The sequence below is a fragment of the Curcuma longa genome, unplaced genomic scaffold (genome assembly GCF_044706935.1).
Source record: "Curcuma longa cultivar G26 ecotype Majalengka, Jawa Barat unplaced genomic scaffold, ITB_CL_G26_1.1 contig_16601, whole genome shotgun sequence".
Classification (NCBI taxonomy): Eukaryota; Viridiplantae; Streptophyta; class Magnoliopsida; order Zingiberales; family Zingiberaceae; genus Curcuma; species Curcuma longa.
This window is the reverse complement of record NW_027430393.1, coordinates 1-14,503: the sequence shown is the minus strand read 5'-3', so window position 1 is coordinate 14,503 and position 14,503 is coordinate 1. Positions and strand designations below refer to the sequence as shown.

Below are 14,503 nucleotides of genomic sequence, written 5' to 3'. Positions count from 1 at the left end.
ACTTGGACTTTTCTTTGCCAAGATTACCCACTTGGACTTTTCTTTGCCAAGACTACCCACTTGGACTTTTGCTTGCCAAGACTACGCTTGGACTTTCCTGCAAACTTGCATCACACATGTTAGATCACAAGTATTGCCTAACTTCAAACATAGTTTAGCCAAACATTGAAACTCAATGCACTTGGGGCAAAGATTGCACCAACATTTTCCTTTGCCAAGACTTCCCACTTGGACTTTTCTTTTGCCAAGACTTTCCTCTTGGACTTTTCTTTTGCCAAGACTTCCCACTTGGACTTTTCTTTTGTCAAGACTTCCCACTTGGACTTTTCTTTTGCCAAAACTACCCACTTGGACTTTTCTTTTGTCAAGACTTCCCACTTGGACTTTTCCTTGCCAAGTCTTCAACCTGGACTTTTCTGCAAACTTGCATTAAACATGTTAGATCACAAGTATTGCCTAACTTTAAACACGGTTTAGCCAAACATTGAAACTGAATACTCTTGGGGCAAAGATTGCACCAACACCCTCATCTTGAGGCTATATGATCGGTTCATCAGCGGGACTATTTCTCTCGTAAAGAGGGAAACATAGTATCGTATATCTTGGAAGGCATGGGCAGCGGGAGCGAGTATCTCGAAATAGACCATAAACGATAGTGTGTATCTCGGAATTGATCATAAATGGATCCGTATGTTCCGTGGAACATGCACGTTAATAACTCTTCAAGAGGTCACTCATCCAGTGGGCATAGGTATACGAACATGAAATCCTAATTTTTCCTAAATTATTATTCTCCTTCTCGTGAATCCTAACTTAAATATCGGAGTGGCTTACCAGGATACATCTCCGGTGCAATTCTAATCCTATTTTGGAGCACTTTTTAAATCTCTTCATCCATTTTGCGCGGTTATCTCTGAGGAACGTGCATGTCAGCCCATTCACTGATCAAAATTTGACTATCCACAATATTTGACGGTAACCGTTTCAAAAAATAATAATTTTTAGAAAACATTTTAAAGGTTTTTTTAATATTTATCTTTTAAGAAAAATATAAATATTTCAGGATCCGATGGAGCAACATCATTTCGGGTTACCGGATCGGGTGGATCTGCGATAGAACCAGAAATTCTTCAGAGCCAAGTTGGAATCCAGATCCGATTTGCTATAGTAGTCGTTTAGGAGGTCCCGCATCAATAGCCAATATCTTGGTGGGTACACAACTAGGTAATTGAAACGAGTGTACCAAGGTTTTCACGAGCCCATCCGGCATCCGGCTTCGTGGTCGCAATAGCCGGCAGCCTCCGCGTCGCAGCAATCGTTCTCCCTCCGCAATATAAACTTAGCACCGCTTCAGCTTCTCTCTCTCTCTCAATCGGCAAAGGCGCTGCCTCTTCGCCGGCCGCCGTCGGAGTCCTCCCTCGCCAAGGTCAGGTCTGTCTTCAAGGCGCTTCCTAGTATCTCCTACTATTCCGACCGGCTGATTCCTTTCAGTGGGCGTTTTACGTCAGCAGATTGGTTGATTCTTGTTGGTGTTCTCTTCCTGCTGATTAATTCGAGCCAAATCTGGTTTCATATTGATTTCTCAGGATATATACTTCTTCGACGTTTGGTGAATTTCAGTGTTTCGTCCCTCTAGGTTTTCTCTTCGCTCTTGCCCCTTTCTTGTTTTTAGGGCTTCTTCGTGAATACCCGATTTTTAGGGTTTCCTCGCGTTATGTCAGCTGGTCGGCATAGTGGTTATAGAGATCTTGAGTTCTGGGACCGGGAAGCAGATGTTGAGCTCTCGGGGAGGAAGGATTATTACCGGGATCGTTTACATGATGGTGGCCTCCGTAGGTACGAAGGACGGGATGATCGAGATTTGCGTGATAGGATTGGGGTTGCGCAAAGAGACACCAAGAATAGGGAAGTAACTAATGGCTCCCATCACACCCCCCATTCGAGCAATTCTAGTGAAGGAAGCAAGAACAGTCAGAAAATGAAACGTTACTCGGGGAAAGACGTGGACCGAGAGACTGGGGAGTTGTCCAGTGGAAGCGGATCAGATGATGCTCAAGGACCTATCTCGAAGATCCAAGAGAATGTGTCTCAGAATCAGGACATTGAGAATTACTCGATGGATAGCAAGAAGCGGAAATTCTCTCCAATCATTTGGGATAGAGATGACAGTAAGCGATCCACTATTGCCACTTCTAGCAGGAAGAACACTAGGATTGACAATGATACCCTGCCTCCACCACCTCCACGGCCTCAGGGGTTTGTTCCGCCTTATTCTCTTGATGATGTTCTGCCATCTGCTAAGAGTTCGTCACCTTTTGATTCAGATGTCCCTGTCGAGTCATCCCAATACTTGCTGGCAAGTACTAATCAGGAGGAAAATCTGGTGGATGATTTTGAAGATGAACCTATGCCTGCTCGGAGTATTTCTTTCTCCAGATGGGCAGATGGAAACAGTTCTTTCGATGATGGAGGTGAAAATTTCAAGGTGGACATAGTGACTAAAAGGAAAAAGAGTAGTTTGTCTGGTTCAACAGTGCAGCATTTGCACAAGAAAATGGCTACTCCTAAGTTAGTTGAGGTTAACATGGCAGAAATTTCTGGAGTGACTTTGACTAAACTATCTGATTCAAGGGAACATGGAAACCATGATGGGGATGCTGAGTTGCGAATAAATGACGATATGGATGTTGACCATGTTGGCTCTAATGCAAGTTCTAGCAATCAAATTTCTGAAACTGACTCTGAGGATGAGGACCAGAAGTCTGAGACACCAGAACCAGCACAACCACCTAAAAGATGTATAAATATGTTGCAGGGTTGTCGAAGTGTTGATGTGTTTGAGAGGCTTAATAAAATAGATGAAGGTACGTATGGGGTTGTCTACAGAGCAAAGGATAAAAAGACAGGGGAGGTAGTGGCACTGAAAAAAGTCAAAATGGAAAAGGAGACTGAAGGTTTTCCTCTCACTGCACTTAGAGAGATAAATGTATTGTTATCTTTTCATCATCCTTCAGTTGTGGATGTTAAGGAAGTTGTTGTTGGTAGCAGTCTAGAGAAAATTTTTATGGTTATGGAGTACATGGAACATGATTTGAAGGCACTAATGGAGACCATGAAGCAACCATTTAGTCAGAGTGAGGTAAAATGCTTGATGTTGCAACTGTTTTCAGGTGTGAGTTACCTTCATGACAACTGGGTACTCCATAGGTAGTCCCATGTTTCCACTTTTAATGTTTTTTTTTCTTATTGCGTTTGTCTTGCTCTATATATTCTTTTTGATGTATGAATTATTCTTCCTTTTAGGGATTTGAAGACATCAAATCTTCTTTTAAACAATCGTGGAGAATTAAAGATATGTGACTTCGGTTTGGCTCGCCAATATGGAAGTCCTTTGAAACCTTACAGTCCGTTGGTGGTCACATTATGGTACAGGTATGTAGTGTTTTGATACCCTGTTCATCACGTGTTCTGGTGTGTTTTATGATTTCGTATTCTTTCTTTGTGAATCTGGTGGCACCATTGCTTTTAGATTGTGTATTTTTGGCATCCTAATTCCCTTGACCTTTTGGGATGATATAGGGCACCTGAACTTCTACTGGGGGCTAAGGAGTATTCCACTGCTATTGACATGTGGTCTTTAGGGTGCATAATGGCAGAGCTTCTAGCAAAGGAACCATTATTTAACGGGAAATCTGAGCATGATCAACTTGACAAGGTTTATTTCTAAAACAATTTTCTCTGCTCTGAGTTTTATGTTTCTTTATCTCCACTAATATATTTATCTTGCAGATATTTAGGACACTTGGTACCCCGAATGAAAAGATATGGCCTGGAATTGCTAAACTACCTGGTGCTAGAGTTAACTTTGTCAAGCAACCGTAAGTATTAACTGTTTAATTCCTCTTTTGTTTGGTTTACCTGCAATTTTTTTTGTTTGGCTTGCTTCATTCTTATTAACACCATCCTTTTCCAGGCCTCAAGCTATGGTTGATCATGCCTAAGCTTTATGGCTTGCTTTGGTGGCTCTAGCACTTAGGTGAAGTGTTCTTGATTATTTTAGTTTGTTTAGTGAATTGTTTCCTTTTTCAGGTACAACAAGCTACGAGAAAAGTTTCCTCCCACATCCTTTTTTGGACGTCCAACCCTTTCTGAAGCTGGATTTGACTTGCTAAACAGACTTTTGACATATGACCCTGAGAAGGTAAATACTCAAACAAATTTATTGAGAAAGTTCCATTCTCTATTTTTACTAGTTTTTCTGTTTGCAATATTGAGTAGTTTGCTGTGAATGTAGCGAATAACTGCTGAAGCTGCTCAAAATCATCCCTGGTTCCAGGAGGTTCCTTTACCCAAGTCAAAAGATTTTATGCCTACTTTTCCTGCTCAACATGCTCAAGATCGGTATGTAAAGAAGTCTAACAAAATTAAGATCAAGTCCCTAGGAATATTATATGCAACTGACTATGACCGTCATCTTATTTAATATTCAGACGTCTAAGAAGAATAATGAAGAGCCCAGATCCACTTGCAGAACAGCGGAAGAAAGAACTACAATTAGGTGATCTCGGTCTTTCTACCCTATTTGGTTAGACAACAGATGCGAAACACTGTACAAGGTTCTTTGGTTAGAGAATACCTAAATGACATTTTATTCAGTAACTTGGTGAGAAATTCACGTGACATTGTGCAACTTTGCGTCAGACAACAATTGATGCTGCTGTTTAGCAGGTACTTGATACAGGATATTATTTCCTGTTCTCATGAAAACAGTAGCCATGTCAAGGCTTTTCTTTTGCAGCAGCAAGTATAAAGTGCATCTTTAAAGGGTAGGCTATTTAATTTTATACAGTATGATCAATTCCCTATGAAACATGTATATGCAACTTTTGTATGGAAAATTGTAAGCGTTGCTTCTTGAGATTGGATTAGTATCAAACAGTTATTGATGTTGACCATGTTTTATTCTGTTACTTTTGATTTTTTTTCTTTTCATACTGTGTTTGCAAGAGTTGACCAGTTGATGCGGTGGGTCATTGTTACACCTGGTGTCAAGCACTCAATAGCTTTCTACTCAAAAGGTAATTCGTCAACTGATGTTTAAGAGCAGGAGAAGAATCACATTTCCATCATTTTCTGAGGGTATCGCTGACAAACTACTTTACTGAATACATTTTTAAGATTTGGTACTTCGGAGAATTTTCTCTTTTTTATGTATTTCTCACACTTTTAGGTGACTATGTAAGCTCATCATCTACCATGTCCCTGAAAATTTTCTGTATTTTGTAATATATGGATAGGTAGTGTTTTTGGAATTTGACAAAAATGCTTATGGAATAGTTGATGATCAGCTAACCTGTCGTAGCTGCTAATGGCAATAAGATCGTGGTTAGTGATACTAGACTCTAGTAGAAATGTTTCTTTAAGAAAATCTGCACCTTATGGATACCTTATGTTTTTATCCTCGAAACTAAAATTTTGTAATAACTGGCATGGTTAATGACTGCCTGTTCCTTAAATAATATATGGATAGGTAGTGTTTTTGGAATTTGACAAAAATGCTTATGGAATAGTTGATGATCAGCTAACCTGTCGTAGCTTCTAATGGCAATAAGATCGTGGTTAGTGATACTAGACTCTAGTAGAAATGATTCTTTAAGAAAATCTGCACCTTATGGATACCTTATGTTTTTAACCTCAAAACTAAAATTTTGTAATAACTGGCATGGTTAATGACTGCCTGTTCATTAAATAAATGTGTTATGCTTATCTCGTTAAAGCACTTGACCAATTCACATGCCCAATATTGTTAAAAGCAGACCATGACTATTTTTGTTATATCATAATTTGAACCTTGAACTGAAATTGTCATCTGCCTCAGGAAGGTGAATGTTTGCCCATAGTTCTCCATTTTGTCACACAAACCTGCATCCAACACCCTAAGCAAGCATCAGAATATCTTATAACAACATTCCAGAAGTGTCGGAGTAGCCATTCCTTAGTTTGATCGATCCTACCTCGGCGTATACCAACTTATTTTTGGTGTAATATCAAGGATGACTCAGATTACATGTGCTTTTGGTATACTTGGTAATTAATAATTTTGTTGCAGGTTGCATATTCCCATTCTAGGATGTCCAACAATTTCTTATGTAGCTCACTTTCAAAATAGTACGTCAAGCCATTGCAATTAAAAGAGTTTATAATAGGATGGATTAGTCTAGTTTGTTTCCATTGTGGGAAGAATTCAAATTGCACATGTTGACATGTACGGAACGTCTTTTGCCATGATGCTTTGATTAGTTGACTGTATCAACTTCATTATCAGATTTGCACAACCATTTGGCCACACAAGATCACGATGCTTAGCCACATAAAATGTGGTTGAGTGGATACTTTGGGAGCTTGACTTCTATAAAACAACTCACACTACAATGCCAAGATCACTGGTGTCACCTTAGCCAAGCGTCTGACCATCATACTGTCCATTCTCTAACATTGCATTTTCACCTCAGCAACATTTTTAAAGCTACTGGTGGTGCTCTTAGTCATTTGTTACAATTTTGTATTAGTTCGGCTCTTGCTTTACCATGCTGGAGAAAGACTCTGAAAATCAGGGGTTGCAGCCTGCTGCATCAAGTTCTTAATTTAACATTAGCTCACAGGATGAAGTTGACGCGGCTGCATGGGATCTCACCTCAATTATGTCAATGCATCACAGCATCAGGCTATCAGTTAATTATTGGTATATTTTATATTCAATTACACAGGTGTCCTGAGGTTGTCGCTTGCCTTGTAATGTTTGTACTGTGATCTCAATATAGATACTTTTCTTAGTCGTTTAGGTTGATTTAAGCTTCATAATTATTTATTTTGCCTTTTAGTTATGCCAGCTTTTTGGTATTTTAATTGGTTAATCTTGCACGCATTCACTGTAGTGGTTGCAATATTTTGTTTATGATTCAGACGTAAAGTAGGTTGACTGTAATTTTAAGGTAGATGGCGTTCAAAAGGCCAAAACAAGGATAGTCTTGTAGGGCAAGCAGTTGATCATGGTGCTGACCTTATAGTTGTCGCCCATGAATTGCTTAATGTCAAATTGAGTGAAGCTTGAAGTGCTTCATATCAAAGGATGCTGGACATTTAGGTTGGCCGTTGCGTGCGTTTTCCGATTTATTCTGGTGACCGATGGGAAACTTCCGTGGGACCGGACTGGTTACCTCTAGGGATTGAGTTAATGCGACTAATTGGGATTATCATTTTTTTTTTTGAAGTGTTTTATGTCATCCTCGGGACATAGTTGAGTTGGTTACGATGCAACAGAGTTACATAAGAGGGCAAGGGTTTGAATCCTGACGAAGTCAGGCAATATCCTCCTGTGTCGTGATCAACTACAGTTTCTCGATTTACCTCTTCATAGATGGTCGTGGGGTTGATTTTGTGAAATTGCTAAGGTGACGGATTCTACTTTTTATAGAAGATTCAAGTGCTTTATGTCTTGTCAAAAGGGATCACATTCAAATAGAAACCATCAAACGCTTGGAAGGAAGTTGGAGAGGTGAAAATGCAACGTTAGAGAATGGACAGTACGATGGTCAGACACTTGGCTAAGAATACATCTTGACATTGTAGTCTGAGTTCAAATGTCTCGATTCATCCTTGACCGCAACATCAGCAATTTGAGATAAAGAACAAGAATGTGCATGTTCTGTGCAACAATCAGCAGTTTGAGGTCTGACAGTACGAGCCAATTTTTGCCTCTAAAGTTGGGCTTGATACCTACCAATCTGATTCGTTCCTTGGGCTTAGTTTGTCCACCATTCTGACTAATTCACTAGATGTAGTTTACCCTAGCGGAAGGATATGAAAGGCAAAAAGATTATAAAAGGGAGAAGGGTGAGATAAGAGAAAAAAAAAAATTTACTAGCCACAAAATCATTCTTCTTTGTTAGAGCAACGCTATTTGATTTTGATACTTAATGACCTCCATTCAACTCTATTTAATTTTGATACATTCAACCTATGTTGAATCCCAGTCCTCCCACAGCCTCAATCCACCTTATCAAACTCCAATTATCCTTTATCCATCCTCGATGGGACCTTCCTCATCAAGCATTAGCTGACAATCAACTTTGCTAGCATGCCCAAATGACCTAACAACATTGACCTACTGTGAATCAATCCCAATCAACTTTGCCATGTGCTCGCTCATTACTTGATCTATCTTGCTAATCGGTAAAAAGATGAGAATTTGGAGAAATCATACCTGCAAAAGAGATTTTGAGGCCTCCACGAGTAAGGAAGCACGTTGGAATTATTAGTGTTAATTTTTATCTTAATTTGCACGTAGACCGTCTTACAGAACTGCTTATGCAACCGTAAGATCCGATTAGGATTATCTGACTGTATTAAATCATGAATACAGTTTAATCCTCTTAAGCTATTAACTCCTTGAGAGTGATCTCCATGTGCACGCATTGAAAGCAATCATTCCATGCTCTAATTTCACTATATTCTCTTTGGATGAGCCGACATCTCAAGATTAGGGCCTGTCCTGATACAACAACTAATAAACAGTCTGCAGTATCTATAAAATAATTTACATACAAGCTGAGTTTACAAATGCTCAAGCACCATCGCTGTCTGCCTTGAAAGATTAATAGGCATCATACTGTAATAACCAAGCATATAAAAAACTTAATAAACAAATTCAAACCATCCTCAATACATCATACAACTACCACTTCCATATGGAAAAGAAGCGGAAGAAAAATAAGAAGAAAGGGCCCCAACTCACCCTACTTTTTCTTTTTAATCTAACTGTATACCTGGATCTGGAGCTGGCACTGGAATATATGACATAATACAGCTTTCAAGCCATGAGTTCTACCATAATCAGACCCAGTGGCTGCCCAACCACCATCCCTCCTTGACTCATCCCTCTTGGCCCACAGGAGAGCGATGGACTCCCAACAACAACAAATTTAAAGAAGAAAAAAAACAACAAAAGAAAACCCCCACCAAAAAAAAAAAAAAAAAAAAAAACTGGGCCCAGGAAGCCATTAGTAGACTAACCACCAAAATATGGAACCAGGAACCCATTTTTACCTGGTATGAGTATGACTAACTTGCTTACAAGCTCATCGCTTATGGCTGTCACAAGCTTATCGCCTTCATCTGTTAGAAACATAATTTCAATGGAATTAGTAACTAGAAATGCCTTTTGAAGCTGCTGCTGTTGTTCAATTTGATAAAATCAGAAAGATATATGCCTTCTTCTTTCTTATATTATGGGTGTATATATACATCCAGATGTTTTCTTGCAATTAACACTTTTTGTACATTCCTCTTAAGATGAATAAGATAAACACAAAAAGTTGAAAATCATAATCAGTGTATAGAATGGCGATTAATTGTTGTGCAGGGGACAGAAAAATATACTTGATGTTTAACATCTAGCAAATGAGGAACACGACAACAAATGGGTTCATTCCCATTCATAATAATGTGCAATTAAAGGTATAAGCATTATCGACATTACCTTCAATTTGGGCATGTTATGTTGACAACAAAGCAAGAGCATTAGATGAGTTTGTTGTTCGGAGTTCCACATTACGCAGATCTCGAAGATTTTCTAAAATTTCTTGAAGAAGATGAATTCCTTTGTCTCCTTTCTTCAAGGAATTGATGCAGTGCTTTACAAACTCTCTATCACCCTGAAGAGCTTCTAGCCTCTCATAAAGGTTGTCGACCTCTTCCATGATTGCTAGCTTCTGTGGATCTTCTATGCGATTAGAAAGTGCTTCAGGAGCAGCATCAATTGCATCATCTACAAGCCCACCATCCACTGCATCAAAAAGAGGAAGAAGCCTCTTCCCTTTACTACCCATACTCTTTGGTTCACGGTCCAGCTTCCTGTCTTCTGAATTGTCTGAAAAACCATTCTCATAATCATGTACGACACCATCCATATGATGCACCATGGATTCTGAATCTTGAGGGTCTTCATCTTCCATTGTAATAAGCTTCCTCTCCAACTCCTTAAGTTGCTCAAGAATGGACAGTCTCTCTTCCTCAAAATCAGCCAATGATTCCTTAAGGGCATTTAGGTGCATTTTGGTGGCTTGGTCTGTCCCTGAACTTAATTCGTCACCAGCAGGAGTATTTTTATGGTTTCGTTCAGAGTTATCTGCAAACTCATCCTTCTCAAGGGATTCAATCGAGACGTCAGCAATTATGTCTTCAGCACTTGAAGAAGCAGAAGGTGTTTCATGCCTTCCATTCACCTTATTGGATCCCATCTGTCTCCTCTCCTTCGTTTCATAATGCAGCAGTTTCTTTCTATACATTTCAAGCTCCTTCTCCAAATCTTGGTTTTCCTTCTCCCTCTTGACCATCAGCTCATTCAGAAGCTGCAAAGCTTCCTGGTCATACTCTGATTGTTCATCCATCATCCGCTGATATTGCAATGCTTCCATTTGCATAGCAGCTTTCTCTTCTTGAAGCCTGGTTATCATAGCCATAGTTTGGTTAGCAGCAATGGCTGCAGCACTTCTCTCTTCCTCAAGTTCAACATACAATGCAGTCAGGGCCTTTCGTTCTGCTTGTAGAGCAGCTTTAAGCTGATCCATATTCATCGTATCACAGCCTTCAAACTCACTGGCAACACTTCCATCCAGGGACTCTGTCCCAGATTCTCTTCTGCCAATCAGGAACCTCCTACTCATATATTGAACACCATCAGTATAAGTTGGTGTTTCAGGAGCTCTATCCTCTTCGATTTCATTGTTTTCCAAAAATTCAGATATATGGTTTGTGTTGTCATTTGCTGCAGTTTCTTTGACAAACAAAAATATTAATTAGGCATTTTAAGCATACAGATTCATATATATGGTTTGTGTTGTCATTTGCTGCAGTTTCTTTGACAAACAAAAATATTAATTAGGCATTTAATCATACAGATTCATATATATAGTCCGAAAAAATGTGAATATCTAGAACATCGAACCAAAAGAAAGATCTAAAAGTGTTACCTTGGTCCATGGTAGTCTTTTCATCATTCTCCACTGAGTCTTGATCTTGTGTGCTTTCTGAAACCAATGTTGGTTTGTAAGTATGGGTACATTCAATGTGTTCCTTGTCACAAATCTCACTTCCTATTGATATATCAGAATTAGAATCTGCACCAGTAAATATAATGCCTTCTCAACTTACAGCCATCAGAAAAATCTAACTTGATAAAAGTGAGAGAGCCATATTTATTGAAATCAATAAAACTGAATAAGAAACTTCACAAAATTGATAAAAGTTGCTTTCTTTAGAATGACTATGCTACCTTTCGTTCCAGAAAGATCTTCCTCGCTAGGTCCTTCAAGTGTAACAACTGTTGTTGCCTGAGGAGCAATGACTTGTTGATCAGAAATGACTGAAGGATGAGGAACTGCAGAATTCTGGACCGGTATATCATCTGTTTCAGTTGTCAGGCCTTGAGTCATGGAACATTCTTTCTCTTCGACAGTTTCATCCATTTTTTTGGATGGTATTAATGCGTTCTCCTCCTCTGGAATGCCTTGTATATCGAGGGTCATGGCATGTTGTTGAGCTCTTTGTACCTCAGAAGAACCCAATTCCTTCTCTACAATGCTGTGAACATCATTAGCCCCTGCAGCTTGCTCCACTTCGTCGGGTTCAGAAACCAATACAGTCGGGATCTCTGTCATAAAGTCAATCAGTTCAATCGGGACCAATCGATCCTCCTTGGCGCATATGTGACCCGGAATGGAAGTGAGGACTTGAATGGATGCGTCCTCCACCAAATGGCAGGCATCAGGGATAAGAGAAGATTCTTCTTCTTCCTCCAAGATAGCAGCAGTAGCGTGCTCCCCGTCCTCACCCTCTTCATTCTTCTCCTCCTCCTCTTCTCCTGGAAATATTTCAGCTTGGCTGGAATCAACTACTTCCTCCAACTTTTCCTCGCCCAAGGCGATGTCTTTCTCAAGGACATCTTGATCATCGACTTCCAAATGGTCGACCATGATCCCCGTCTGCCCATACTCCGATAGGCCCCAAGACTGCTTGAAGAGGAAGTAGGGAGAAAAGAACCCACTCTCCAGGACGACACCACAGCACGAACATCGCAGATCCTTCTCCCCCTCCTCGCTCCTCTTCATCCACGCCAGCAAGGCCGGTGCGCCAGCCGGCCTCGACGACGTCGGGCAGCAATCCTCGCACATCTCCCCCACCTCCGCCAGCCTCCGGTGATTATCGCAGTACCCTAACCGGGAAATCTCAGCGGCATGGTCCTGGCACACTAGGTCGCGGCAGGCGCTCCCCTGCCTCCAGCGGCGGCCGTCGTCGGCACTCTCGAAGAGATGGTCTACCCGCGAGCAGAAGACGCAGGGGGCCTGTAGACCGAAGTAGGCAGCGAATCGAGCGATGAGGTAGGCAAATAGGCCGTTGAGGAGGAGAAGCGCGATCAGCGTCCATTCCAGAACGGCGTACACCAGTATGACCGCCAGCTTATGAGTGTTTCGAGGCAAGGAAGCCGCGAACTTGTTAGCCGCCATGGATGTGTAGATCTATCTCCCGGTCTCTCACTCTCTTACACTGGCGATGCTTCGGTGTGGTTGTGCTCAACAAAAGCTCGCTTCGACGGACGTGGACATCGAGGAGAAGACGAACAAGATAACAGAAGAGGAAGAGATCGACGGGATAAGAAGCAAACCTGCGTGAATTCTTCAAGTCGGCGAGGAGGAGGAGGAGGAGGAGGGAGGGAAACGAGGAGGTTAAGAAAAGGGAAAGCAGGAAGAAGGGATCAAATAGGCGGAAAGGTCGAATAAGTTGTATTATTTACATATTGCCTCCTATTTTGTAAACTATTTGAACAGTACTTTAAAAATGGAGGAATAATTAGTATTTGTAAACCAGAAAAGGTGTAGATTAGTAAAAAAATAAAAAAAAAATTAAGTGAGCATTTTTTATTATCGTGTACGTTAAAAAAATATTTTCCATAATGTAATCCATAGTTCATAGTATATTTCAAATACCTAAGAACTCGCATTAATGCTTTCCAATGGGTGTCGTTTGGATTACTCGTAAAACGACTTAGCTTGTTGACCGCACAGGCAATCTCCGGACGTGTGCAGTTTGTGAGATACATCAAACTGCCTATTATCCGAGAATATTCCAACTGCGATATGGGTTCACCACGGTTTTTCGCTAAGTGTTGACTTAGATCCATAGGTGTTTTCACTGTAGAAAGATCGTACGCATTGAACCTTTTCAATACTCGACTCTACATAATGGGATTGTGTCAAAACTATCCTATCAGATGTCCTAAGAATTTTAATTCCCAATATAACATCTGCTTGACCCATATCTTTCATATCGAAATTCTTGGTCAACATTCTCTTTGTAGTCATGATTACATCATGATTACTACCCATTATTAGCATGTCATCTACGTATAGACACACGATTACATGACCTTCAGGTGTGTTTTTGACATAAATGCATTTGTCACATTCATTTATTCTAAATTTGTTTGACAGCATTACTTTGTCAAATTTTTTGTGCCATTGTTTAGGCGCTTGCTTAAGCCCGTACAACGACTTAACAAGTCGACACACCTTCTTCTCATTTCCTGGAGCCACAAACCCCTCGGGTTGCTCCATATAAATTTCTTCTTCCAACTCACCATTTAAGAACGCAGTCTTAACATCCATTTGATGTATTTCAAGGTCATACAGTGCTGCAATGGCTATTAGCACTCGTATGGACGTAATCCTTGTCACCGGTGAGTAGGTATCGAAGTAATCAAGACCTTCCTCTTGCTTGTATCCCTTGGCTACAAGTCTGGCCTTATACTTGTCAATCGATCCATCAGTTTTATACTTGCGTTTTAGTATCCACTTACAACCTAATGGTTTATTACCAGAAGGAAGGTCTACTAATTCCCAAGTATGATTATTCATGATGGACTTGATTTCACTATTGACAGCTTCTTTCCACATTGGAGCATCGGGACTAGAGAGAGCTTCACTTAATGTTCTTGGGTCCATCTCTGACATAAAAGTCATGAAATCTGGCCCGAACGATTTCTCAACTCTAGCCCGTTTGCTACGACGTGGCTCTTCGCTTTGATCGTCAACAGTTCTTTTATAACAACTAAGTTCGGTAACGTCATTTCCGTTTGAACTTTCGTTGTTATCACTTTCAACGTTTCCCTTCTTATTTGGGAATACGTTCTCAAAGAATATCACATTCCGAGATTCTATGGTTGTTCCCACATGAATATCAGGAATGTCTGATTTGTGAACTAGGAAACGATATGCACTACTATTATGGGCATATCCGACAAATACCGCATCGAACGTTTTAGGTCCGATCTTTACTTGCTTTGGTTTAGGTACTTCGACCTTTGCCAAGCACCCCCACACTTTCAGGTATTTGTACGATGGCTCGCGGCCTTTCCATAGTTCGTATGGAGTTCTATCACTTTTCTTGT

General features: G+C 40.4%; 2 protein-coding genes across 4 annotated transcripts; one reads left to right on the top strand and one right to left on the bottom strand.

Moving 5' to 3' along the window:
• Nucleotides 1-1,714: 1,714 nt before the first annotated feature.
• On the top strand, nucleotides 1,715-4,590 carry LOC141816429 (cyclin-dependent kinase G-2-like). Its single transcript, XM_074704209.1, has 7 exons — nucleotides 1,715-3,207; nucleotides 3,304-3,432; nucleotides 3,580-3,715; nucleotides 3,790-3,878; nucleotides 4,090-4,201; nucleotides 4,295-4,401; nucleotides 4,491-4,590. Exons 1-7 carry the CDS (start codon nucleotides 1,715-1,717, stop codon nucleotides 4,588-4,590), a joined length of 2,166 nt encoding a protein of 721 aa, XP_074560310.1.
• A 4,076-nt stretch (nucleotides 4,591-8,666) lies between these two features.
• On the bottom strand, nucleotides 8,667-12,747 carry LOC141816430 (myosin-binding protein 3-like). 3 transcript variants are annotated; one of them, XM_074704210.1, is made up of 4 exons: nucleotides 11,333-12,747; nucleotides 11,031-11,177; nucleotides 9,539-10,834; nucleotides 8,667-9,174 (listed from the first exon to the last, which is right to left on the bottom strand). In XM_074704210.1, exons 1-3 carry the CDS (start codon nucleotides 12,561-12,563, stop codon nucleotides 9,555-9,557), a joined length of 2,658 nt encoding a protein of 885 aa, XP_074560311.1. In that variant the 5' UTR covers nucleotides 12,564-12,747; the 3' UTR covers nucleotides 8,667-9,174; nucleotides 9,539-9,554. The 3 variants fall into 3 exon arrangements, with proteins under 3 accessions (XP_074560311.1, XP_074560312.1, XP_074560313.1); XM_074704211.1 differs by having other exon boundaries at nucleotides 9,539-10,825; XM_074704212.1 differs by having other exon boundaries at nucleotides 11,031-11,153.
• Between the last annotated feature and the right edge of the window lie 1,756 nt (nucleotides 12,748-14,503).

Coding starts and splice junctions, on each gene's coding strand:
- LOC141816429 (XM_074704209.1), top strand. CDS start 1,715: ATGTCAGCTGGTCGGCATAGTGGTTATAGAGATCTTGAGTTCTGGGAC. Junction 3,716..3,789: donor AGCATGATCAACTTGACAAG/GTTTATTTCTAA, acceptor TTTATCTTGCAG/ATATTTAGGACACTTGGTAC. Junction 4,202..4,294: donor TGACATATGACCCTGAGAAG/GTAAATACTCAA, acceptor CTGTGAATGTAG/CGAATAACTGCTGAAGCTGC.
- LOC141816430 (XM_074704210.1), bottom strand. CDS start 12,563: ATGGCGGCTAACAAGTTCGCGGCTTCCTTGCCTCGAAACACTCATAAG. Junction 11,178..11,332: donor AGATCTTTCTGGAACGAAAG/GTAGCATAGTCA, acceptor TTACTGGTGCAG/ATTCTAATTCTGATATATCA. Junction 10,835..11,030: donor AAAGACTACCATGGACCAAG/GTAACACTTTTA, acceptor TGTTTGTCAAAG/AAACTGCAGCAAATGACAAC.